The sequence below is a fragment of the Rhamphochromis longiceps genome, linkage group LG5, assembly GCF_057381845.1.
Source record: "Rhamphochromis longiceps isolate RC_006_pf linkage group LG5, R_longiceps_female_GT1.1, whole genome shotgun sequence".
NCBI lineage: Eukaryota > Metazoa > Chordata > Actinopteri > Cichliformes > Cichlidae > Rhamphochromis > Rhamphochromis longiceps.
Window position 1 is genome coordinate 23,820,933 of NC_140561.1, and position 27,880 is coordinate 23,848,812.

Consider the following 27,880-nt stretch of genomic DNA (forward strand, 5'->3'; position numbering starts at 1 on the left):
ATAAGTGTGAAAACAACACTACTTTTTCCTCTCTGACCATGCATTAGGGAAAGTGAGCCAGAAAGCGAGCTGGAAAGAGAAGCTTAAGCACTCCCCTCATTGGAGCTTTTCCATCACTTGAACGCACAGTTAACACACTTTGCAGTTAAATAATAAAACTTGTTCAAACATACAGAGAAAAGCTGTTGGTCTCCAAACTGCACCTATTTCAGCTATGTTAGCTAAGCCTCAGATGCTGGTAAATTAAATACATAAGAACATAGACCTGAACTGAAAGATCAGCCCATACTGTAGATCGACAAGTTGTCATCAATGTCTGATCCAACCTTTTGGATCAGGACTCTTCTGATATCTGATACAAATGTGGGATTGTTGCATCCCTACTAATGATCAATACTCAAGTCAGGTCTTTTGATCTAATGATCAGTTTTTCTTAATTGTTATTGGGTATGCTGGTAAACCCCGGAACAGTCTGTGCTTTGCCAGTTCAGATTTGCAGTTTCACAGTCTACAGGATGCACAGCCTAGTTTGTTTCCATTTGTCTCATCTGATTATCACTTTGGCTTACTGACTGATTTGCTGATAAATATAAACTTGCAGGGCATGATAATCTTTGTTACAGTGCAGGTCTACCAGCATAAAAGTGATAGTGGCCATGTCCCTGTCTTTTGCAGGTGGTCCATCTGGTGCAAAAGAGAATTACCTGTGATGTCGTTTCTGTTCTCATTCAACCACACACACACACACATTCTGGGAGAGCATTTGTTTACTTTCATCTGACAGTTTTGGAGGATCTTGCAGGCGCAGATGTCTGCCTTGGCACGCACACAGTAACGCCAACATTGATTGGACCTGAGGGGCAGGCGAGGGGTAGGGGCGCAGTATAAAAAGTTTGAGAAAAAACAGAAAGGAACATCCAGTCTTTCAAGTTCACCAAATCAAGAAACCATCAAACACTGTTCATCACAAATGTAATTAATATGCTGGTTGTTAAAAACAGAACATTTTTCTGAGTTGGAATCACTTTCTGTAATCAGCTTTACTAAAAGGGTGAACACATTTGTTGAGTCGTAATGTCCGAGTGGCTTTGCCATTGCCGTCTAACTCTATAACTTCAAAAACAGCTGGAGCTCATTAGCATGCAGCGCTGGAGCCTGTGGAGTTACACAGTGCATCCATCCCACAGATGCATATTCACATGTTGGCAGGGTCTCTCAACACCATTCTGTGACAAGGTCGTGTCCTGCTGTTTCCAAGCACACTGTTGTGTCATTGTGTGACTAGTCCTATCATCACACTTGAATGTACACCTTGCTCACTGTGTTAGTCTGGCCAGTTTAAGCAGGTATATCCCTAGTAGTTTATTCCCATGGCTGCTTCCAAACAGGAACAAATGTGCAGACAAATGTCATAATGTCCTGTCTGTGGCTGACTTATAAATAGGGACAAACAGGGCATATTCAATGACATCATAAAGCATACAAGTAAAAAAGTAGCTCTGTTACTTCTTAGTTACAGGTTGCACTTAAAGTCTCAGCAGCGATTGCTGGGAATGTGTTTTAGCTGTTTCTTGTTCACTGAAATCACTATGGATACACCTCATTAATGACAATTTATAGCACAGATTTGCTCCATTGGCCTTTTACATGTACAAATTTGTTGCTTAGTAAAAAGGTGAACTCTTATCGCCTTAAATAAAAAGAATATTGTGTGTGGCCTCATAATTTGTGGGATGGACTGACAAGATATTGACCAGCCACGCTATTAGTTTTTTTTGGGGGGCTGACTGTGCTTTTCGGTGTGATTATATTATCTGAATAAGCCAAGTGTCTCTGAGGGCCCTCAGACAGAAATTTTTTTGCAGTATTGATGTTGTGCAGTACAGATGATGGATAGACAGTATAGTCATTGCAGCATTCAACCAAATACAAAATGGTGCTTTGATTCCAGGTCCCCCCCCTGAGTGGGTGGGTGGTGATAAAGGGCAGCTGTGAGGCAGTGGTTGACTTTGAATAAAAACATCAATAATAGATAGATAGATAGATAGATAGATAGATAGATAGATGTTACTCCACCATAATCAACAGATAAACACTTACAATAAAATAAAGAGCAAAATTTGCACTTCAGAACAAGACACAGAACATCTAATTAGCATATACACAATATATACATTTAAATCAGTAACACTAATGAGAAAAAGATCAGTGAGAACAGTTATGCAAAAAGGCAGCAAATTATATATGTAAGAAAAACAGGGTGTTCAGATAGTATAGCAAAAGGTACACAGTGTGTCTGTTGTTAGTTTTACACAGAGGGAATGTGCAATGTTTGTCATGGAGGGGTGCGCCGATTGTGTTGAGGAGCAGGACCCAGATGCAGACACTGGAAAGAGGAGTTGGTGGTTGAACAAAAAGCGATCTTTTATTTGGATGGTGGCAGCAAAGAACAAGAAAACAATGAAACTTAAGAAAGAACTGAGAACAACTATGAACACTGTGTAAACTAAGGCTACTTTGAAACACAGTGAAAACTATGAGAAAAACCTACAAAACACTATGGCTAAGACTGTGGTGGGAATAACAGACAACCTGACAATGAGATACAGGAAACAGAGGACTTAAAAACACAGGAGGTGATTAGGGGAACTGGGAACACATGGGGAAAGCAGCTGACTGACATGAAAATAATGACGGGACAGGGGAAGTGAAACTAAATACAATGACAAAGGCACGGTAGACTCCAAAATAAAACAGGAAACATGGAGATGTAGACATGACATTAACTTGACAACAAGAACCACACAGACATGAAACATGACAGATAGACGCACCAGGGAGACTTAGTATAGGGGAGGATGACAAAAGGAACTAAGAGACAAAGGACTAAACAGCAATCTAGAAACTAACTAGATGAGCTAAACTGGAACACAAATAAATAAAAAAGAAACATAAAAACTCAAACACTAGGCCACACGACCCAGTACCATGACAGTGTTAACATGAAAGGTAAAAATAACTTCTTAAAACATTTATGGCAGCAAAGCTGAATGTGTCTGTTTCAGGCTCCTCCTTTTTCTGTCTGTGATGAATGTTGTCGAATGGGTCGTGCATGATATAGAGCAGTTTCTTCCGTAACCTCCTGACTCCCCGTCTCCAGGTTTTGACCAATGGTAGTTCTGCCTTTGCGAATGAGTTTATTGATCCTGCTGACATCTCTGGCACTGATGCTGTTCCCCTGCAGACCACAGATGGTACTTGCAGCCACAGATTGGTACCCAGCATCTTGTTGCACAGAGCGAAAGATCTGGGCTTCCTCAGAGAAAAACGTCCGTTCCTCCCCTTTATGTCAACAGCACCAGTGTTCGTCCACCCATCCAGTCTACTTATGAAACGTACCCAAGTATTTGTAATGCTGAATTCTTACCTCGTCACCTATGAGGATTAAAGGATTGTTAGAAAGGGTACATGCTACCACATAGAGTCTTTGGAGACTTTCTGTACGTAGCATGAGTCAAAGTCATCCTGGAATTAGAGTGAACAGAGATTCTCTTGTTACATGTGTATTTTACTAGCCACTTCAAGCCAGGAGGTCCCTAGTTGAATAAAACAAGGATGCTTTAACAGATAATTAGCAGCCCAGATGAGAGCAAATGCCCTGACTCCCATCCTGAGGAGTTTCTAGATTAATCTAGTCAGGATGCGATCAGCATGTGGCATGCTGGGTCACCGATGGTACTGATTAAGTCACTTAAATTATAAGGTGTAAGGATTCTGTATATATCTGTTGTCAACATATCATGCAAATTGTTGCTTTTTGGTTTATGTAATACAATAAAAGAAAACATAAGCAAACAAGCAGAAAATGAACTACATGAGCAGTCTGGGTGAAATTTTAACCTCGTGTGGATGTTTATTCCAAGCCCTGGTACTTAAGATCACCAGATGTCTGTTAACTCTTATTTAGTGATTACAGTCGTCATTGCTTTTAAATGTAAATGCAAAGAGAGAGGCGAAAGAGGTGGAGACATTGATTCAGTTCATTGCTGCAAAGCATTATAAGACAACAGGTGGAGAGGAGTGTGTCACTGAGGCAGAGTGACTGCATAGAAAAGGTCATATACTGTAGTATGAGGAAGAACGAGTGGTGAGATAGCAGCAGCAGCAGCAGCAGCAGCTTCACAGCTCAGCCCATCCTCCCATGACAGCGCAGAGCTACGTTCTGCCTCTCCGCTTTGTCGTCAGAGCAGCCCCAGCCTCCCGCCCGCGCACAACTCCTCTCTGCTCTGCACCAGAAAGGAGCATTCTCCTCTCTCCCTCGTTTTCATATCCTCTCCCTCTCGCTCTCTCTCGCTCTATCTCTCTCTCTTTTTCTGTCAGTTAGTGTGTCCTCAGAATGAGGTTAGCGGCACCAGCAGCAGCATCAGCAGTAGATAGAGACAGCAGAGGAACAGTTACTGCAGCAGCCAGGAGAGGCTGTCCTTCAGCCGTGCACCATCTACCGCTGCATTCACCCCTGCCCTGAGAACGTAACGCTCATCCCTGTGCTCTCTTTCTGTGCCTCTCCCTGCTCCTCCCTCACCTTCTGTCCTCCTTGAATTCGTCTCCTGAATTCACCCCCCACCCCTCTCTCTTCCTCTCTTTCTCCATAGCAGTGATGGGGGAGACCACCATGTAGAGACAGAGAGGCAGCGGAGGCAACAGCAGAATAGCAGCAATGGGAAGCCACACATGGAGCGGGTCTGGACTGCAGCCGTGGTGAGCCTGAGACCGACAGGACTTGCATCTACCATCACTGCCCTTCTCAGGACCTGACCACTGGGGCTGTCCAGTGCTTACCTGGATGCTCCCCACTTGTGTTTTTTCATCCCCTCCTCTTCCTCTCCTCTGCTGCTCTCTCTTCTCTTCTTCTTTTTCTTCTCTGATGGTTTTTTGTCTGCTGAAATCTGTCTTTCCTGAAACAGAGAAGCTGCTCATCAATTTATCCCCACGGATTTTTTCCGCTTTTTAATCCCTGTATCTGCTTACTTTTCTTTGAAGAGATTTTTTTTTTCTCATTTTGTTGCTGTTGCCTCATTCACACCTATTTTGGATTTTTTTTTTCTTGGAAGAGACTGAGCTCTCTTGTGAAAGCTTTTGTTTGATCTATAAGCAATAAGAAACACTAATCTAACTGACTTAACTAGCTGACATCATGGGAGACATGTCCAACAGCGATTTTTACGCCAAGAACCAAAGAAATGAGGGCAACCATGCAGCAGCCTTTGGCTGCTCGCTCATGGAGCTGCGCTCGTTGATGGAGCTGCGTGGAACAGAGGCGGTGGTCAAGCTCCAGGAGGACTCCGGGGGAGTAGAAGGACTGTGCAAACGACTGAAAACCTCACCCACAGAAGGTGAGTTACCGCGCTTATTTATGCATGTGCGTGGTTGTGAATGTGAAAATGGATGCAGTGGTACTTATTGTACCAAAGACCATTTCTCGAAGAATATGTCCTCCTATGCAGACTGCAGATTTCCAGTATCTGTTCTGTATTTTATTTTTTAATTTTATGGATTACCATAACCTTCTGAATGGATAACCTGCTTCTTTGATACCAAAATCACTGATAAAATCACAGACATGCAGCAACCTTGTAAAGCACCTGGAGAAATGCATAAACACAACATCAGCAAAGTACACATGGGAGGGAGTCCCGTTTGAGGGGACTAATGAAAATTTCTGTTCAGTATGCACAGAAATCTCTGTGGACAATTTAGCCCCCCCTTACTCCCCCCTCCCCTGCAAAAGCATCCCACCCTCCCTTGTCATTCTCTTTTTCAACCAATTGGCTATAGCCTGAAGGAGCAGGTCGCTGGAGCAACACGGTAGAGATTTTGGCCATGTGGGATGTGCTGCGGTTCTTGGGCATGAGAGAAATGGCATAAAAATATCCAAATCCTAATCTGTTTCCTACTTCTTATTTTTAATTAAAAAATAAAACAGTAAGAATTTACATGCAGATGTGCCTCTATGGTTTTACCCTAGCGTGCGTAGCATGTTTGCTCTTACAGATTTTCATTTAAGAACATGATGCAAAAATCCATAATGGTGGTTGTATTTCTTCCAGCCCAATCACTTAAAGCAGTTTTTTTTAATACATACCTAACATAGCTTTGTCATCATAAATCATTCATTTAAATATATACACGTCTAGTTATTCTATTTCTACGCATAACTTGCTTTTTTGGGGGGTTGCATAATCCCCACAAGCAGAAAAATTGGCCTCTCGAATAGCTACACCAGCGTATTGAATATTTATCACAGTACTTAAATCATCTACCTCCCCAGACATTGGGATAATTGATCAGTATTCCTGTAGTGTCACCAGTGTGACATCAGAGGTAGCCTGTAACGTTATAGGCTGACACCCAAAGAAGATTGTGTTTCCTGATCGTCTCATTTCTGTCAGACCATTTCTAGGTCAACTCATGGTTACGCCCACTGGCTATAAGAGCAAACTAGATAAATTTAGGGAAACTTTAAAAATAATTCTTTTATTATTATTGCACGGTTAAATAAATAGTGAATAAATATTTTTAAAGAGATGGATTAAAACAAAACTGAACACAGAATCAGATAGAACACTGATTCTTACCCTTCAGTTTTCTCAGAAGCCTGGTTCCTTGATGTATACCTACACCCGTGATGTAGTGGCTGACTGGGAGGTGAAGAGCTGGCATTTCCTTTAGGCAGCCAGCTGGTGAATGGCACGAGTCATTCAGGGGCTCAATGGACTGTCGGGCTACAGCTTGGTTTCCAAGAACAGTTGGCATTGAGTTGCTTGGTGAATGACCTGTTTTCCTTCAGATAGGAGAGAAGACTGTTGGTGGATACGACTGTTTTCTCAAGAGACAGTAGAGACATGCAGAACGTCAGTAGGTCCACCTTGGTAGAAAGCAAAGAAATACGAAATAACTTTATGGACAGTGTTGCCCCTTGAGGATTGGGGGGATGGAGAGATGCTCGGGGAATTGAAAATCTTTAATACTGTGGAAAAGCAAGAGTAGGAGGGTCTTGACCCAGAAGAAATTATTATAGTACGGAAGCCACAATATGCTCAAAACACCGCTGTAACACGCATAAAATTGCGAGTGAGCTTTTCAGGAAAACATGCCCTCACATTTGGATAAAATTCCCTAACTAGAGAAGAACCAGTAATGCTGTAAAATACTCACTATTAAAAGGTTACGCTTCAGTTTATATTATAGTGCCACTTCTTTAGCCTTGTGCTGAATATCTAATTGTGGTGACTACTGCTCATCACCATATTCGCAATATGAGCAGAAACAATGCCTGCAGTGTTACAGTGATACTCAAATAAATTGAATTTGAGCTAGCAATAAAATTATCATACCAGACATAAAATTATAATTTCATTTTCCCATTCTCACGAGGATCATGATTACATGATTGAATATTACATTTTATCAGTCAACTAAATACTAACCCAGGATCACAGCCTGCCAATGTGCAATAACACACAAAAAATTTTAAGCTAATGTAATAAAAAGAGGGGACTTGTAATCATTAACATACTGTTGTCTACACCCATACTTAATTACCTTAAAACATTAGACAAAAGCAAATTAATCTGCTCAAGGAATAATTACAAATGCATCTCATTTAAAACCTATGAAGGTCTCACATTAAATCACCCAAAACGTCTGGCATTAGATTATCGCCTTCAAATGTAGAACTCCACGGTCCTTCAAAATATACTGCTTTCTGCTTGATATACCCAGTTTTTACAATAAAATAGATAAAAGAAGTGGAAAAAAAATACATCTTTGTGGTGCAGTTAACAATATATATGAGTCACATACTGACTGCATTACTTAAAATAGTACATCACATCGAATGTGTGCACCATTAATTATTAATTCACCATACAGTATGTACCATTTAGTGGATTTACTTCAGCTCAAGGAGGTTTACCCGTATCATATTTATTTATTACTACTTTTAGCTGCTTTTAGGGGTCACCACAGCAGGTAAGTCTGAATATTTTATTTGGCAGATTTTTACAGTATATACCCTTCCTGACACAGACCCCCATGGGATTTGTGTCTCCAGGGATCTTTCATTTGTCAGGCATATGTGTCAACCACTACACTATAGACACACTATCACGTATATTTTAGGATATACCATATTTATTTATTGAAGACTTTTAATTGGTCAGTCCATTTAACAAGTCATTTTTTCAGTTAGGGTCTGAGCTCTATTGATAACAAGCAGGCTGTCTTCTCCCTGGTGCCTGGTTAGGCTTAATTACTTTTGATAAATTAATTGTTTTCTTTGACAGGATCAGTGACTAAATTTAAACTGAGTGGGTGGGTGGTGCAATTGTATATTAGAAAATACATTATATTATATTAGAAAGATGATCCTGGTAGCTCTTTCAAGTTATTTTATAAGGCTTGCCGTCATGTGTGTTGTGTACTATGAATGTGTCCCATGGGGCTGTGTTAGATCATAAGAGACCCTCGTGTTACATTGTTTCTATGATGATTCATCCTGTATTTGGAAGCAAATTCCCAGGTCTTCAGGTCTGTGTAACAAAACCAGCTGAAACCAGTCAATCAAGCTCAAAAACCAGCCCAGTACTCAAGAATCAGACAGTCAAGAGCAACAACACAACAGCGTGTATGCTGATCTGGAGTCAGTTCATTAGTAAAATTTGAGTGTTAAAAATATTACAGTCATAGTATGCTTTGAATTTGTAGCTATAATTTTTATGCAAAACAGATCTACCAAACTGGTGGACATGTCATTTAACCTACAGCAACTCTTCAGCAGTAACCCAGTTCTGCAGTCAAACCACCAGATGTACATTATTCATACAATCGCTATAAAATCAGCACATACAATAGTTATATTTCTGGGAAATACACTGCACTGAAATACACTTAAATTTAAAATTTCTGGGTTCTCCAGTTCTTAGCCTTCAGAGGTTCAGTACCTTTACCCAGGATGTAGTTACCAAGAAGGTGAGTGTAGGAGTGAAGAGCTAACGTTTCTCTCAGGCAGCCAGCAGGTGAATGACATTAGTCATTCAGGGGTCGGATGCGCTGTCAGGCTACAGCTTAGTTTCTGAGAAGATATGGCATGCGGCCGACCAGCATATGACCTGATTTTCGGAAGACAAAAGGAAAAGGTGTTTTTCGTGCGAGTTGACTTGCTGGTTTCATAAGACACAGTAGAGAGCTGCAACACATCAGTAATCCTCCTCGGGAGGAACGAGAAATCAACAGAGAGAGCTCAGCCGTTCCTCGAGGGTCTGGATGATAGAGAAGTGCTCGAAGCATTGATGGTTTTTGATGCTAAGAACGAGGGTAGGAGGATACTTAGGCAAACATTTGCAGGGAAGCAGTTGTAAATATAGATGGGATTAGAGCCCACATTTTATAGACAGTTTTTCTACATTGCAAAACTACAGTGGTAATTTACATTAAATTAAGCAATAAATACTAATTAATACATGAGAAACTTTGAAGATGCAACAATAATAGTAAAATTCAGATTTTCTTTTTCACACAACCTGTTCTAGCCTCTCTGAGTCTGAATAATTAAATTTCATTTCTTCAAACTCACACCTTTCCTTTAAAATGCTTTTCTTTGCCGTGCCTCATTTATTTATCACTGTTACCTACAACTCTCAACCTCTGCTTGGACACAACTTCTAGAACTACATAGACCGTTTCACACCTGTTTTTGAGTCCTAACTAATTAGCTACAAACCTTAACTGCACTGCAATTGTGTATCTAACAGGATTATGCTCACAGCTTGATCATTTTAATACCACGACCTCATGTCTACTATCCACCACTTTTTTGCCTCTTCTTCACTCTACAAAAAGTTACTAGGACTATTTCAAGCTTGCATGGGTTTGAAAAAAGCTAATCTGGTTCATTTTATACACACAATGTCAAGTTTTTCAGGTGTGAGGGTGGCATTTTTCAGTTCAATTGTTAGAACAGAATTTGCGTAACCAAATGGGATCTTTAATTTAGGTCAAATGTAGAGGTCTGTGCACTTAAAAAAGTATGGGAAGAAGCTGGGAAGAAATTGCAAGTGGCAAACAAGAGGGATATTTGATGATTGTGCATCACGCTGGCTGGCTGTTTTCCCCACCCTCTGTGCTAAACTGTTATCTGTCTGCAAGAAAAAAACCTGCAGACCTCAACATATTGAACTGACCTTTTTAGAACTGGTAAAATGATTTGCTCTCACTTTGCAACCATGCCATGGATATCTTCTCGCTTACGTTGTCTTACTTTTTACCTGCCTTTGTCTTTATTTGTCCTTCCTACTTCCACCAAGCTTCCTCCTAATCAACCCCCCCCCCCCCCCCCCCCAGCTGCCCTTTATCTCTGTCTCCCATCCCTATCTATCACCACACCTTACCTCTCCCCCCTCTTCTCTTTTCTTTCCTCTGCTCCCATTTCTATTTCAGTGTACTGGTCGGTCGCTGGTATCCCAGTGGGCCAGTGTACAGCGTAGCCTAAATAGACTTGCTCTAAATCTATAACCTTCATCATCTCTGTCTTCCATTCTCACTTCTTTTACTAAGTTAGCAACAATGCAATAATGCTATGAAAGTAGCTCCAAATTTTTAAACTTGTCTGTCTCTAACCTAGTAAAATATTTTCACATAATATAAAATTTACTTTTTATTGATATAAAAAAAGACTAAATTTCATTTTAAGCAGATTGGCTTTCATAAACCACAGAGCATAGTAGGCTTTGATGAGTAACACACATGACTGTAACTGAGTGAACACAGATCCAAGAAGGGGACTGCTCCTGCATGGCCTTGTGTGGCAGTAATACCAGCGGCGCATAACCAGATGGCACATCATGCACGTTGCCTGCACTTCTCATGGGAAAACTTGGTTCTTGAGTAAACAGTTCCATCTCTAAAGTGAAAACTGAGCTTATTCATCAGAACGTAATTTGAAACCAGATTTGGATTGCCTCCTCACACAAAGACACAAGTTAGAATTAGGTTTACACAGCATCAAAATCCTTGTAGAGGAAAATCCACATTCCACATTTTCAAACAACTCTGTACACTTATTTAGATGGTAAGTTATTAAACATTATATAAATAATATAAATAAATAAATGGCAAAAGGACATAAAAATTGCATGTTTAGCGTAACCAGCATGATTATATTTCCACCCTGTTTTCTGTTGTTGATTTAAACTGAGAATTTTTTGAGTTTGATGCTTATTCCCATTCTGTTTTTTTCTTTAGTGTTGTTGTCCTTCATATCTGTCCTTGCTTTACTTTAGCGATGGACATAGTTACCATGATGTCAGCTTCTGGTTTTTGAAGTCCTGTTTTGAAGCTTCGAGATGAGCCTTTTTGCTTTTGCCATGTTGATCCAGATATAAAAATATCCTTTTTTTATTCAGTATGTTCTAAAATCAGTGGTTAAGAATAACCATAAAAGGTAGCCATTTATATTTTTCCGTAGATTTCTACAGGGCTGGAAGTATTTTTGCAACCACAGCTATCGCCATATGGTGGCCTTCAAATCAAATGCAGGTGAACGTGCTTGAAATCTGCATTCTTTCTAATGGCCAGTAGGGGTTGAATTATACCCCTGTGAACACTTAACTGATTAGTTTATGGTTTCAATCACTAGTTTCATGTCGTATTAAATACAACATGATTAATCTTTTTTGTAAATGATGGTCTCCTGTCGAGTCAAAACACAGGGTATGCCTAAGGGTGGGCTTAACATTTGGCATATGTTTGGCTACAGTACAAGAATACGCTCAGTCAGATCCTCTCGTTCTGCAGTTTGAAAACCCAAGATGACAGCAGCCAAACTGCTTAGCTCGAGGCTTTAAAATATGATTTCACCAACCGAGAGATTCCATCTTTTATATACAGTTTATGACTTCATTACAAACTGTCCGATTTGCTTCTGTTCAAAATATCAGCTTAATGTGTTTCCACTGCTGAGACCATCATCCCCTGAAAACAGTCACACAGGAACCTCTGGTTTCTTTTTGTACTATGCTGTACTGCTGTTACTGCTTCTAATCATGCAACTCTACACACTTTAGTCCCAATGTTCTGTACTGTTACTGTAATGAGGGCTTTATAAATTCTATACATTGCCCAGGAGAGTGTTTTCTCCCCTCATTTGTCATCTGCTTTTCTCACTTCCTCTTTTTCTTCACCTCTCCTCTCTCTTTCCCTTCTGGGACTGCAGAGTTCAGTTGAAACACACCACCTGTTCTCCCATTTCATCGTCTTTAGTCCTCATTCTAATGCATTCACTCCCATATTCTCTTTGTTTTCCTCCCTGCTTGTGTTCTCTTCACATTTCAGTGTGCATTCTGACATTTCTGCTCATTCTCCTCTTCTGATCGTAACCTCCATTTTTCTCATCTATTTGTCCCTCATCACACCTTTCCTCCTCACCCCCTTTCTTTTCCACCCTCCCTCCATCTCTCCATCCCCGATGTTCATACTAATCACGTCCTCCAGTCGCAGCACCATGAGCACGTTCCCCTCTGACGCAGTCTATTTAATCTCTGTCCCACAAGGGATCTCTCACATGGCGCTGCCGTCTCTTTAATAAGGACAATTTCTCCTGCTCTGCTCCTCCTCTGCTCCTCTTGTATCTGCCCTCCTCTTGCTCCCTCCTCCCCTAGTGACTCTGTAAAAGGGCTGGAAGAGGTAGGGGAAAAAAAAGAGAGACGGAATGAAATTGGAGGCAGCGAAGAAGGGAGAGAGAGAGATGGCTCTCAGAGGACAGATTATAAATGATACACAGCCATTTTGCTCTGTGAGAAAGCAAAACCACACTGTGGGCAGACACGCACACGTAGACATGTACACCACTACTCACACAGGTGTTCTGCAGTGTAGTAGCAGTGACCTTGAGGCAGACTGAAGCAGTAATCTGGCACAGCAGTCAGTCACTGCAGTACCACTCTATATGCGGTATTAAGAAGATTTACACTGGTGCCCTAATGAGTGGTTCATGTAATACTTCGGATGTCATGAAAAAAAGTCTGTTTTCAATAAAGGCTCATCAATAATTCATCAATTCTTTGCAAATTAGTGATAAGCAGTAATCATAAGAAAACAACATGGGCTTGCTACAGTGCACCCACAAACAAAAGTCTCTCTGATGTCTTTTTCTTGTATTTTTGCACGTTTTTTCCCCTTTTGCTCAGCTGTTGTGAAATAGTGACCAGATGACAGTAAAATTACACTATATAAAGCACGATATCATGCATAAATCCAGTTATTAAAAGATGACAAAGTGCTTTTAAATGATCCTAGACTGTCAGGAATGTGAAATCAGGAAAAAAAATAACCTTTCAGCTGCACTGACACTTGAATCTGAAAGCTTGATAGCGTACTGAAACACGAGAAGTCAGCTACCTCACATGCCATCAAACCTAGAGATATAAAAGCTTTGATGGCTTGATATAAAAGAGAAACCCATAAAGGTTCACCCTAGCAACCTAAATGATTCCAATTAAACTTTGATAAAAGATTAGAAAAATTGGTAGTGAGAGCTAATAAACCATTTGCATGCCTTATTACAAAACTAGTGCAAACTTTTTTTAATTCGGTGTAATAAAAAAGGACTAACAGATGTTAGGGAACAATAATAATGGCTGGTGAATCTTTCTACTGCACTGGGAAGTGCAATCATTTCTCAGAAGCTTAGACTTAGGCTTTTATCGCTGTTCCTAGAGAAGTACAACCTCAGCTACAGGGATTTGTTATGTAAGAGAGTGGCCTCCAATGTATACATTAACTGTATACTTTATTATTGACTTCCTGCATAACAAATGTGCTCATTTTGGTTTGAAGATATTACCAGCCATGTCAGCGAGGTGAGTCTGTGTTTGTTTTCATGGTGACGCACCTCCTGCAGGAACTACAACAGAAATGGTTTTGGTGAGTTTGACAGGTTTTTATATTTGTGTGTCTGGACAGATTTTAGTCAACATGATGACTACTGTGAAAGGTATAGCCAAAATGAAGGGCCACTTAAAAGATGGGTACAGTCTGACTCATGAGCATTGAATAAAGGGTAGCTGAATCATGTGCAAAGAGGCAAGATTACACTCATGTTCCTGCATTGGGTTTGATTCAAATATCGTTGTGGTCTTATAATGCGCAGCAATATGTATATATTTAAAGTATATATATATATATATATATATATATATATATATATATATATATATATATATATATATATATAAAAAAAACACCCAGCACGCCCCTGCGGGCGGTTTATCCTTCAAGCTCGGGTCCTCTACCAGAGGCCTGGGAGCTTGAGGGTCCTGCGCAGTATCTTAGCTGTTCCCAGGACTGCGCTCTTCTGGACAGAGATCTCCGATGTTATTCCCGGGATCTGCTGGAGCCACTCGCCTAGCTTGGGAGTCACCGCACCTAGTGCTCCGATTACCACGGGGACCACCGTTACCTTCACCCTCCACATCCTCTCCAGCTCTTCTCTGAGCCCTTGGTATTTCTCCAGCTTCTCGTGTTCCTTCTTCCTGATATTGCTGTCATTCGGAACCGCTACATCGATCACTACGGCCGTCTTCTTCTGTTTGTCTACCACCACTATGTCCGGTTGGTTAGCCACCACCATTTTGTCCGTCTGTATCTGGAAGTCCCACAGGATCTTAGCTCGGTCATTCTCCACCACCCTTGGGGGCATCTCCCATTTTGACCTCGGGACTTCCAGGTTATACTCGGCACAGATGTTCCTGTACACTATGCCGGCCACTTGGTTATGGCGTTCCATGTATGCCTTGCCTGCTAGCATCTTGCACCCTGCTGTTATGTGCTGGATTGTCTCTGGGGCATCTTTACACAGCCTGCACCTGGGGTCTTGCCTGGTGTGATAGACCCCAGCCTCTATGGATCTTGTACTCAGAGCTTGTTCTTGTGCTGCCATGATTAGTGCCTCTGTGCTGTCTTTCAGTCCAGCTTTGTCCAGCCACTGGTAGGATTTCTGGATATCAGCCACCTCCTCTATCTGCCGGTGGTACATACCGTGCATATATATATATATATATATATATATATATATATATATATATATATATATATATATATATATATATATATATATATATCCCCTTGTTGCATATGTGTGCAACTCTCTGATGAAATCACAGCTTTAGAGGGAATGTCAGAAAGATACACACACAGATGCTGGGCATGTCCCAAGAGATGCCTGACTGAATTAAGAGGACAGCTGCCAAAAACCAGACTCTACTGGCCTGTTCCCATGGAGCCTGGTGCTGACTCATGACAGTATACAGTATGTCTGTCTGTGTGAGTTTATAGTATAGTGTACAGATTGGCACAGTAAACATGGTTGAAGATGTAAAATTTCTTTTTAGAATCCAAAAAGTGACTGTAAGCTAATCCAGTGCTAATAAAAAAAACAGGACATGTGCTTAATAAACTTTTACTTGGAAATCAATTTAGAACAAACTTAGGTGCCCTCTCTTATGGATATAACCTTATATTGGATCATATCTTTATTTGAAAAATAATTTATTGTGTTTGCTTAGAGCTATTACGCCTATTAAGTCTGGCTTTGTAGAAGTATTTAGATCTTTGTCCTAGGTTGCTGTTGTATATCTACATGCAGTACTTGTCTGCTGAAATGTCTTAAATCTGAAATGCTGGAAGTCAGAAGTATCTGGATAGGGAGTTGACAGGCACGGCAGTGCTTTTAGCTGGATATGCAGAGTCCGGGTGTATAACCGGCTTGTTTCTCTCCATGTCAGCTTTTTTCCTGAGTTGACCTCTCTCCTCTCTTTTCTCCCGCTGTGGGGCAGAATAAGGGTGTTACCACTGCTGCCAAACAGACAGACAGCATTTCCTTCTCAAGGGCACATAAACAGATAGTCTTGAACCAGATCCAGCCCTGCCTTGCTCAAGGGCACAGAGCAGCTGTCTCTGAGCTTTGAGTTTACCAGTAGTTGAAAACTGTATAACAAGCCTGTCACATCAGAAAAGACAAGCACAAACAAGGAGATAGAAATAAGCTTTTCTGGACCTTTAAAATGTATCTGTCTGTGCCATACCCATGATCATAAAGCAAGCAAAAGCTTAATCTTGCCTATTTTCAAATTTTTACAAAACCTTATTCAATGCATCCCTATAAACTCTTGGAGACTTTAATGATATTTGAAACTATTTAGGAGATTTTATAACTTAAAGAATTTATTGAAAATCCTTTCAGTAAATCCACTTATCTAGCCGTTGTTGCAGGTGTTGCTGGAGACTCTCCGAGCTGTAAAAGGCAGGTTACACCCTGGACAGTTTGCCAGTCCACTACAGAGCTTACACAGAAACAAATGTTCACGCTCACATCCACACCTACACCTACAATTTAGAATCACCAAATTATGCATGTGTTTGGACCGTGGGAGGAAGCCTGAACACCTGGAGAAAACCCACGCAGGCACAGAGAGAACATGCGAACTCCACACAGAAAAGCTGGTTCAAGGAGTTTAGTTTGCCTTTTTCTCTGTGACAAATATTTTACCAGTATTTATTTCACTGCAGAAGCAAAGCAGAGGCTTCTGACACAACTGCCAAGGTGCAGAGGATAAAGATTCAGCAGCACTCGTAGCACATTAAAGACTTTTATTATGTGTTATATGTACTTCAAGTGCTGCAGTGTTCAGTCAGTATCTCTGCATCACTGTGTAAGTTAGAAGCACAACAGCAGGTGTATCTATTTGTGCGGTAAAACTGCAGTAAACAGGCCCCAGGTTTGAACTTCTGGGCTTATATAGCTTATATAGATACCAAAGTTGAAAATACAAATTCAAACATTTTTTGAAAAGAAAAAAAAAAAAAAAAAAAAAAAAAAAAAAAAAAAAATATATATATATATATATATATATATATATATATATATATATATATATATATATATATATATATATATAATTTTTTTTTTTTATATATATATTTAAAAAAAAAAATTTTTAATGGTAAAAAGAAATAATTACATATATAAAGCAGATGGCTTCGTTTAATAAAGGTCATTGAATAGTGATGCACAGTCAGCATTTTTTTTTTTTATTTATTTCACTGGGCCATTTCTATGTGTGCAGTTCAGATGTTCTCCCTGTGTGTTCCTTCGAGTGCTCTGGTTTCCTCCCTATGTATAGACATGTATAAGCTGTAGGTTTGGATATGGGAGCGTTGTCTCTCCTTGTGTTGGCGCTGTGTTTGTTTTGTACCCCCCGTCCCCTGTACATGTCACTAGTGAGAAAGTGACTAGTGATATGTCTGGGGGAGGGGGGGGGGGTGTGTAAGGTGGGATTGGCTCCAGCCTCCTGTGACCCTAGATAGATAAGATATTTAGAGGATGGATGGATGAATAGATTATAGCTTAGCATTTTAAAGCATTGTTTTGGCTTTCTAGTCCAATTTCCTGCACCCAATGATCAGAAACCCAAACTCTGTTTCTTCCCTGCGCTTTCAAACAGACAGATGATAAAGGGGGCATTAGAGTGTGTTGATTTCCCTTACCTGTTATGACTATTTCATGACTCTCTCTGGTAGTTTGAATTTTAATAGCTGTCCCTATTGTGTCCGGAGCTTATCTGAGCCCCTGGGCGAAACCAGAGACTGACACCCAGATGGGAGACAGCAGATAGACCACTGTCACTCTCCCTTTCAGCCTCTTGGCCCTGGATGCTCTCTCTTTTCACTCCCAGGGGGGAAGGATTGTGGATTTGTGTGGGCGTGCATGCACTGTGTATGTGTGCAGTTAGAAATGTTGGAAAAGCCCAGGTGACAAAATTAGAGACGTCAAGACTATTTTAAACTAAATTCTTTGAATTTAGTTTAAAATAGTCTTTAAATTGTCTTACTGCTTACTATTGTATTCTTTGAAAACAAGAGTAAGCATCACTTACTTTGTATGCATTTTTTTCTCTTTCAATTTTCAATATATCCTGTTACACCATTTTAAAAGCTCATGCATGTTTTACATAATCAAAATGCACTTATATTTCTGCTATTATGAATACAGCAGCTCATACATAACTGCATTCAAGAGTCATACAAGAGTGGAGTAGGCAACAGATGTGTTTCTTCCATGCATGTATGCATGTGTAAAGGAGAAAGTGAGAAACAGATGGAAAAAAAAGTCAGAGAGGTTTTTTTTTGTTTTGTTTTTTTCTTTTGGGGGGGGGGGGGGGGGGGGGGGGGGGGATTACCGTAAGTAGACACCTACAGCTTTTATTTATTTGATCGTCTATAAGGTACAAAGAATACAGTAGCAATAACATTTCATGAATGACTGACTTTCAAAAAAACATAAATAAATAAAAAGAAAAAACTCAGTAAATTTGTGTTAACTGGATGAGCGAAGAAGAATGAGAGCTACATGGTGGATTGATTGACTGAATAAATGGTTGAACGGTCTGGAATTACAGGATGAAGTTACTGACCTCATTACACTTTGCCCTTATCACTAAGTAGTTGTGTCTAAACATGCTGGCAAGGTCTCATTTTCCCTTACAATGCAAACACACACACACACACACACACACACACACACACACACACACACACACACACACACACACACACAGGCTGTAAACAGATGTCTCATTAATGTTGTGTCCACATGCAGGGCACTGGAGCCAGCTAACTTTACAGTACTTTCAGGTGGTGGAACAGATACACTGTTGACTAATAAATTCAGTCAGGCACTTGTATTTTTCTTCTGTTTTTTCACTTTCGGTGGATTCATTTTAAGATAAGTTTCCACAATTTCAAACTTTTTTTCTGTTTAATTCTGAAAATATTTTGAAAGCTAGGTTCAATGCAGCATCTCTGTCCATTAGATGAAAACACAGCAGAATTGTTAAGAATGAGATTGCACAGAGATCTTAATATGATGAATCGTGCAGCCCTAATGTATGCCCCCGTTTGTGGTGTGGACCTCGCCCATGTGCATCATTTTCACAGAATAAATAACCGTGTAATGAATTTTGAAAGGAGCCATATGAACTGCTTATGAGTCACAAGGAGCCTGCTCCCCACCCCCCACCCCTACATTTGCTCTCAATGTGCTACTTTTCAGGCCTCCAAAAAGATTTTCGAAGAGGTGTAAATTAAACCTCTGGGCATTCAAATTCTGTGATATGAGCATCTGTCACTTCAGTAGAGAGAAATACTTCATGATTGATTTTCTTGTCATTCTTTTGAAAAAGCTCTGCACAAAAGTATCATTATGGAGCTGTGTATACTGGCTCAAAGCTTTAAATTAAATATTCAATGCTTTATTTATGTTTTTGAGCCTGTATTTTTGGTTCCATGTTCATTCAATTGTCACTACACATTTTCCTTCCAACATTTACGCTGATATATGCTGCAAAGTACGAATGATAAGTAATTATCAGTTATCCTGCAGAGTGCCTGGTGTGCGTGTTTTTGTGTATGTATGTGTTTGTAAGAGAGCGCGAGCTGTGAGCTGCGTTGTCTCACTCCACTCTGCCATTTCTCGCATGAGTCAGACTCATAGAGCACAGTGCCTGACAGCAAAACTCACCCACTTGTACAGCTGCCCCCACAGACTCTCATGCGCACACACACATGCACACACGGTCACACATTAGTGAATATTTTATTTTCGGCATTGCAACATACATTTAATTGTGGTTGGTGGGACACACTGCTCTGCCATTTGAGCCTTTTAGTTATTAGCAATTTATGTAACACCGGGGACTAAGTAAAGACTTAGCATTTTATTTGTCTTTGTAATAAAAACTTTTAAGACCAGGTGAAAATTGCGTTTCTAGTGAGCTTGTATGTGAGCTTGTAGTAGCTAAGTAAAAAAAAATCACCTCGGCTGTGTAAGACGTGGACGTGTAGATGTCTAAGACTAATGATTTGACATTTGGAGAAAAACCCCCCACAGTAACTTAGCTGAGTTGTCCATTAGTTGCATGGCAACCAGGCCCAGTAATAACCCGACTAATAAAATGTTGAAATGTTGTATTTTTTCATATCTTAATTACTGACTTTTAGAGGCACTGTTAGGTGGATTTAGTTGCATTTGGACTGAGCCAGTTTAGCCTTTACCCTCTATTTTTGTGTTAGTCATGCTAAGCTAAGCTAACAAGCTACTAACTCTATATCTATCATATATGTATAGAACTGTGCAAACATAAATGGAAATACAATATATAAGGCAAAAAAGAGTTTGTAGGTTTCTAACTACCCTGAAAGTCAGTATTTGGTATGGCCACCTTTAGTCTTCACCACAGCCTGAACTTTCTTAGTCAGGCTTGTCCTTTCTTTAAGTAGTCTTCAGGAATAGTACTTCTGGCTTGAAAGCTCTTCTTTGGTTGTTGACAGGCTTGTGTTTTGAAGATGATCTGTCAAGATGATTTCAGACTACTTCAATAATGTCTAGGTCTGGGCTCTGAGGAGGCCAGTCCATGACCAATAGCACTTCATTGTGTGTTTTTCTATTGAGGTACGCTTTTAGTCCATTGTTCGGGATAATTTTCACGCTGAAAAATGAACAGTGGATCAAAATGTTGAAGACTTTTCCTTGTTCACGTTTGACAAGATCCCCAAGACCACTGATCTCAACAAAGCCTACATTGTGTTTTACAGATGGCTGCAGACACTTACTGGACCTCTCTCCTGACCTCCTCCATTCTGATTATAATTTGATCTTGAAGTTTTAAATTTGGATTAGTAATCTGGAACAAAGAAGACCTGTTGCCACAGATTTTCAGTCCAGTTCTTGTGCAATTTGGCATACCTCAGCTTTTTTCTCCTTTCCTTAACAATGGCTCCTTGACAGCCAACTTTCCACCAAGACTATTTCTGAAGAGTAAACAGTAAGATGGATAAACTGAAGGGACAGATGTTTTTCATATGTCAGTATTTTCTTTGTTGTTATTGAAAATTAAACAAAAGCAGATATAATATATAAAGATATGATTTAAAGGTTGTACTTTTTATGTTTATCTGTTATATGTGGACACAATACTGCTTCACCCCTTCAGTTAAGTGCCTTTTTTAATGCTTGAGTGAGTTACAGGTCAGTGTTAAGTGGCCCAACAAACAAAAAGGATTAGTCTGAAAATAGCCAGCTGAATGGACCGACCTGAAAAATAATGAGAAAAAGGTTAGTTTGCAAAGAAATTGGTAAAAGCCCTGCAGAAAGCCTGAGTAACTATTGCTCAAGACCACTTTAAACAAATTCCAAGAAAATCTGGCTTTTTGAGAGCAAAATATGAAGAAATAAGAGGTGGCTCTGAACTTCTGGACAGCACTATTGTGCACTTATTATGCAAAAACCATGGTTTTGCATAGTTTCAGTTTCCAGCCTATTAGCTTTTAGCTGGGGCTGACCATAGGAGAAGGAAAGATAAATGTATGCTTGTGCATGTGCATGTACTCACATATTAGTGTTTGTGTGACCTTGAATCCTCATGAAATGAAAGAATTTTCATTCATGCTTACACACAGAGCATTATGTTTCCTTGCATCTCTGGCTTCTGAAAATATGTCTGATTATAATCTGGTCTGTGAGCAAAACTGGAAGATTGCATATGTGGTGCGTGGAGAACAAGCCTCCTGCCATGGCCTCTTCACTCTGAATCTTGACACACTGTGGAGTCCCTAGAGAATCTGTGCACCCAAGCACTGATTAAATAGTCTATAAATCTAAGACAAAACAACTCCTTAAACTAGAGTACACTCATGTCCATCAAAGACACTGTTGGCAACCCCAAATATTCAGTCATACCATGTTTAAAAGACGTGATGGCACATATTCTCTTACTATATGTGGATACTGGCGATCAGCATCTGCAGAGAATGAAAACAGTATTTAAAAAACCCCATCAGCTTAAACATGTATGGGCATGCATGCATACAGCAAAAGTATCAGACACGCTTTAAGCACTGTTTGTGGTGAATGGCAGAGTGTCCTCTTTGCTGCAAGCAGACACAGTTGGGGAGCAGCATGTGAGACATGGGTCAGCAGATCTAATTCAGGCTTTTGCTTACTTCTATCTCCTCACATGTATTTTATTTATTTGTTTATTTATTTTTTGCAGGACTCTCTGAACTTTATTTTCATCAAAAAAGAAAACAGCTTGGCAGCATGTGTGCTGTGAGAAAATGCATCGCCTTGGAAACTGAACTTTGATTAAATATACTATATATTAAACAATATCACTAAGCCATGAACCATTTGCATCAGTGTTTACACACAGACTAACTGATTCACAGTCAACTTTATTGGCCAAGTATATGAAATATATTAAGCATACAAGAGATTTTTCGAGTAGCTCTCAGAGTATTTTAATACAGATGCGTGAATAAATGTAAAGAATTAAAGATATAGCGTAAAAGCAAGGAAAAGTAAAAAGTCATTCTAAATGATTATTGGAGGACACAAAGGTGTTTCTTTTTTTTGCTTGTTACATATATTTTTCTTCCTTTTCTTGTAGTAATGTGTCCTTATCTAATATTCTCTGAATCTTACATTCCTACCTTTGTCTGTCTCACATCCTCTCTGCAGCCACAATGCATCATTTATACCGTATCTTTTACATGTCATAGTGTTTTCTTACAGTATTTTATACCTGCCCATTTTATCCATGTTGCCTTTATTCTGCCTTTGCACACACAGTAACAAACCTCTACTCCTTTATGGCATAAAATGATGTCATTATTATGGAGGTCATTCTCAAGGACACTGTGACACATTTCTCCATCAATCCCTCTTCTAATAAGAGCATGATAATTATCCACATTTTATCCACTGATGGGTTATTATTCATAGAGTTACTCCACATCCAGCCTAGTCCCCATCTCTCTGTTCTTCTTGTTCTCTTGCTCTTGTGCTCTGTGAGTCACACCTCAACAGCCCCCCCCCCCCCCCCCCCCCCCCCCCCCCCCCCCACCACCACCACCACCACACTCTATTTCCCTTTCAAAATGGTGAAAGCTGAAAATAAATGTTGAAGCTATTGATTTGCTTTTTGGGGGGGTGGCGGGGGGGGGAATCAGCATCATCATCATCATCATCATCATCATCACCATCGAATTGTGTTGCCATGGCAACTTGTTTTGGACACTTTAGCGCACAGTGAAAGAGGGAAAAAAAGTTGAGGCAGACAAGTGTAAAGGGGGGGGGGGGGGGGGTGTGTGTGAAGGGACCTGCTGAAACACCTCAAAAAACGACCTTCAGCTCACTATGTGTATTTTTAAAAAAACACCCTTTGTTTCCCGCACAACGCTGACGAGCATACTTTTCAAGGACATTTAGAGGTCATCTCGTTATTTCGGTCTGCGCACACACAAATACGCAGGCATGCGTTCACTTTAACACAAAACACACATACGAAGCGCACAAAAACTGACACCCACTTACTTATTCACACTTTCTCTGAGGTTGAGAGTTGCGGGTATTTCCACTCAACGAGTGGGATGCATAGTGTTTCCATGGAGATCTATTTTTAGTTGCTGACAAAAAAAGGGCAACTGTTAAAATATACCATCATATTCCCTCTGAGTGCAAAAAAAAATCTAATTTCGTTTCATGCAGGGGTTTTTTTGTTTTTGTTTTTTTACAGTTCCTTTTCCTGTCCCTTGTCATTTGGAATTCGGATGTTAGGCCGGTGCCATTTGCCAGTGTGGATTTTGATCTCAGGTCTTGCTGCTTTTGACTGATAAATATATTGCCAGGCATTTAGTATACGAGAAGAGTCGCCGGGGAAAGGTAGAATTGATGCATTGCTAATAATCCTCACTGGGAACTAAAAAACTGCTTAAAAAGTTTTCTGATCACAATGAGCTAAAAATGTTTTTGGAGCCGAAATCTCTCTTAGGTTACAGAAGTTTGGACAGCTTATCTTAGCCCTGAACCAGAATACCAAGAAAAGTCATTACTGATAGCCTGCGATGCAGTCTTTTCCACGAGTAATAAAATAATCCAAACGTTTATCGAAGTGGGAAAAAAACAACGAAAAAAGGATTTATTGTTGGTATATTAATGAAATTTCCCTTTTCTTTCCCAAAGGATATTTAAACAATACTGTTTAGTTATCTTATCCCACTATTCCATCAGTATTGTAGACATAAAGTGACTTTATGTCTACAATAAAGTCCGGTTCCGGGTCGCTGCTCATGCGGCTGACCGGCCAGCTACCTAGTCTGACCTGTCTCCCCAATGTGATGTTTTTGTATTGTATGTGCGGTCGGCAAGGTCAGTCTATCAATTGCCCCTCAGGGATAAATAAAGTCTTCTGAATCTGAATTTATTTGTGTAGCACTTTACACACAAAATAGTTCGGACAGTATTACAGAAGGAAACAGAAGAGGAATAACAAATAAAAAACATTGTAAAAATGAAAACATGTTTGTTTAACAAGTAAATGTGTCATGATCCTGGGTCTTTTGACCCAGCGTTTTAAGTTTGAGTTTATTTTGTTCATTAGGTTATCTAAGTTCATTTGGTTATTAGACTCCTTGTGTTTTCTTCCCCTGTATTTAAGTTTCCCCTCAACCTTCGTGTTTCATGCTGCGTGTCATTTGTTATCAAGTTTGTATTATTATGCCTAAGTGTTTCTAGTTATTATTTTCCCCTCGTGTTTCCAACCATGTTAAATCTCCCCTGCTCTTCATGCGTTTCATGTCTGTGTCTTACGTTGTCAAGTTCGGGTTGTCATGTCTATGTCTCATTATGTTTCCTGTTTTATTGTGAAGAGGTCTGGTGTTCTGTGTTCATCATGTTCAGTTTTACTCTCCCACTGTGACGTCATTATGTTCATGTGTGCCAGCTGTTTCCTCATGTGTCTCCACTTCCCCTAATCACCTCCTGTGTATTTAAGTCCTCTGTTTTCAGTGTGTGTTTGTCAGGTCGTCTGTTGTTCACGCCATGTTCTCCATGCCATGTTTCATGTCCAGGTTTTTCCATGTTGTTTGTTTAGTTCTCCCAGTTTAGGTTAATGTTAATTTTATTTCTGTTTGCCTTGCCCGTTATTTGTACCTTTTCTGCCAGCCTCATTAAACGGCTCGCTTTTTGTTACTCAAGTTTTGATCCAAGTTCCTTGGTGTCTGCATTTTGGGTCCACTCTTCACAATACATACAGTCTGCTCTCGCCAGACTGTGACAGAACGACCTGACCATGCTGGACCCAGCGGACATTTATTTCAGTGACTTTTTTGAATTCAAGATTCGTGTTACACAGCTTCGTGGACTTTGGATTATCTCCTGTGCAGGGAAGCAGGGGGAGGAGAAGGAGGCTATTCGGGCTCAGTTGACCCGGATAGCCACGGCTAACCCAGGTTTTATGGACTGCCTGCCTGCAGATTTAAAGAAGTTTGCTACAGCCACGATCTCCTCTGCCTCACCATCATCGTCTGAGCAGGTGCCCAGTGTGCAGGCTGAATCACACCAGCCCTGCGGTGATGCAGCTCTTCCTTCACCGGCTACAGGAGTAAGAGTCGGCTTATTTAGTCTCTCACCTGTCTCCATGTCCATGTCGCCACTGCAGCAGAGAAGTGCTGCGTTTCCCTCACCTCAACCGGTGGCTGCTTCCAGTGCTACATTCACCTCAGCTGTAGCGGCGCCGGCCTCCACAACCACCGCTTCCAGGAGGAGGCGGCGTCCAGGTCGTCACCACAGCTCACAGCAACATGAGGTGGGTGATTGTATCCTGAATCCACGCGTTTTTTCTAAGGACAATATTGGAACAAACACTGCCTTAAAGGTTCATGGGCATGTTTATGAAATGACTAAGACTGAAAAATCACCAGCCAAGTCTTCCACGGAATATCTTATCCCTCTGCACAACTACCTAGCATCCCAGTGTATTGATCATGCTATGAACTTTGCTTCCAAGAAGCCAAATTATAGGACATTTTGCACTGGAAGTGCTAGCCATGAGGCTCAGCTAAGCCACTGTGGGACCGAGATCCAGGCCAGATTGGAGCCAGGGGCTGAGTTGGAGTTTGTGCAGCCTATTTCAGCGTCAGCTGGAGGGCCCGAGGATCCCGTCCAGCCTCATGCCACGTCAGCTGGGGGGCCCGAGGAGCCCGTCCAGCCTCATGCCACGTCAGCTGGGGGGCCCGAGGAGCCCGTCCAGCCTCACGCCACGTCAGCTGGCGGGCCCGAGGAGCCCTTCCAGCCTCACGCCACGTCAGCTGGGGGGCCCGAGGAGCCCGTCCAGCCTCACGCCACGTCAGCTGGGGGGCCCGAGGAGCCCGTCCAGCCTCACGCCACGTCTGCTGGCGGGCCCGAGGAGCCCGTCCAGCCTCACGCCACGTCTGCTGGCGGGCCCGAGGAGCCCGTCCAGCCTCACGCCACGTCTGCTGGCGGGCCCGAGGAGCCCGTCCAGCCTCACGCCACGTCTGCTGGCGGGCCCGAGGAGCCCGTCCAGCCTCACGCCACGTCTGCTGGCGGGCCCGAGGAGCCCGTCCAGCCTCACGCCACGTCTGCTGGCGGGCCCGAGGAGCCCGTCCAGCCTCACGCCACGTCTGCTGGCGGGCCCGAGGAGCCCGTCCAGCCTCACGCCACGTCTGCTGGCGGGCCCGAGGAGCCCGTCTGGCCACCTTCTGCTTCACCACCTGTGGCTGCCTCACTGTCACCTGGTTCTGCCTCTGCTACGCCAGGACCAGCTCTCGCCTGTGCTTCGTCAGCCGCAGCTCCAGCCTGTGCTTCGTCAGCCGCAGCTCCAGCCTGTGCTTCGTCAGCCGCAGCTCCAGCCTGTGCTTCGTCAGCCGCAGCTCCAGCCTGTGCTTCGTCAGCCGCAGCTCCAGCCTGTGCTTCGTCAGCCGCAGCTCCAGCCTGTGCTTCGTCAGCCGCAGCTCCAGCCTGTGCTTCGTCAGCCGCAGCCTCAGGGCCTTCATCCTCGCCCGGTCCGGCCTCTGCATCAGCTGCTCCTGCTCCACCTGGTCCGGCTCCGGCTTCAACCTCAGAGTCTTCGTCCTCGTCTGGCCCAGCCTCAGAGTCTTCGTCCTCGTCTGGCCCGGCTTCGTCAGAGTCTTCGTCCTCGTCAGAGTCTTCGTCCTCGTCAGAGTCTTCGTCCTCGTCAGAGTCTTCGTCCTCGTCAGAGTCTTCGGCCTCGTCAGAGTCTTCGGCCTCGTCAGAGTCTTCGTCCTCGTCAGAGTCTTCGGCCTCGTCAGAGTCTTCGGCCTCGTCAGAGTCTTCGGCCTCGTCAGAGTCTTCGGCCTCGTCAGAGTCTTCGGCCTCGTCAGAGTCTTCGGCCTCGTCAGAGTCTTCGGCCTCGTCAGAGTCTTCGGCCTCGTCAGAGTCTTCGGCCTCGTCAGAGTCTTCGGCCTCGTCAGAGTCTTCGGCCTCGTCAGAGTCTTCGGCCTCTGCCTGTGCTTCTGCTACGCCTGGTCCGGCCTCTGCCTGTGCCTCAGCGTCACCTGGTCCTGTTGCGCCAGCTGGAGGTTCAGCCAAGCCAGTCCAGCATCCCTCCACACCATCACCTGCAGCGCCATTATCTGGTCCAGCCACGCCTGTGCTCGTCTCGCCTGCCACGACCCAGCCAGTGGTCGACGCCACGCCTCCGCTCGTCCCACCAGCCAAGCCACCCGAGGGGTCACGTCCACGTCCACGCTACCGCCGGCCGCCAGCCAAGCCACCCGAGGGGTCACGTCCACGTCCACACTACCGCCGGCCGCCAGCCAAGCCACCCGAGGGGTCACGTCAACGTCCACACTGCCGCCGGCCGCCAGCCAAGCCACCCGAGGGGTCACGTCCACGTCCACACTGCCGCCGGCCGCCAGCCAAGCCACCCGACGGGTCACGTCAACGTCC

At 42.2% G+C, this 27,880-nt stretch overlaps 1 protein-coding gene across 4 annotated transcripts in view; it reads left to right on the plus strand.

Moving 5' to 3' along the window:
• The first annotated feature begins 4,267 nt into the window (after positions 1-4,267).
• Positions 4,268-27,880, plus strand: part of atp2b2 (ATPase plasma membrane Ca2+ transporting 2) — a 78,820-nt gene continuing 55,207 nt past the window's right edge. For all 4 annotated transcript variants that reach the window (XM_085406756.1, XM_085406753.1, XM_085406755.1 and 1 more), the window contains exon 1: positions 4,268-5,393. In XM_085406756.1, the coding sequence (XP_085262882.1) occupies positions 5,195-5,393 (199 nt within the window). In that variant the 5' untranslated portion in view covers positions 4,268-5,194. The remainder of the gene's footprint in view (positions 5,394-27,880) is intronic.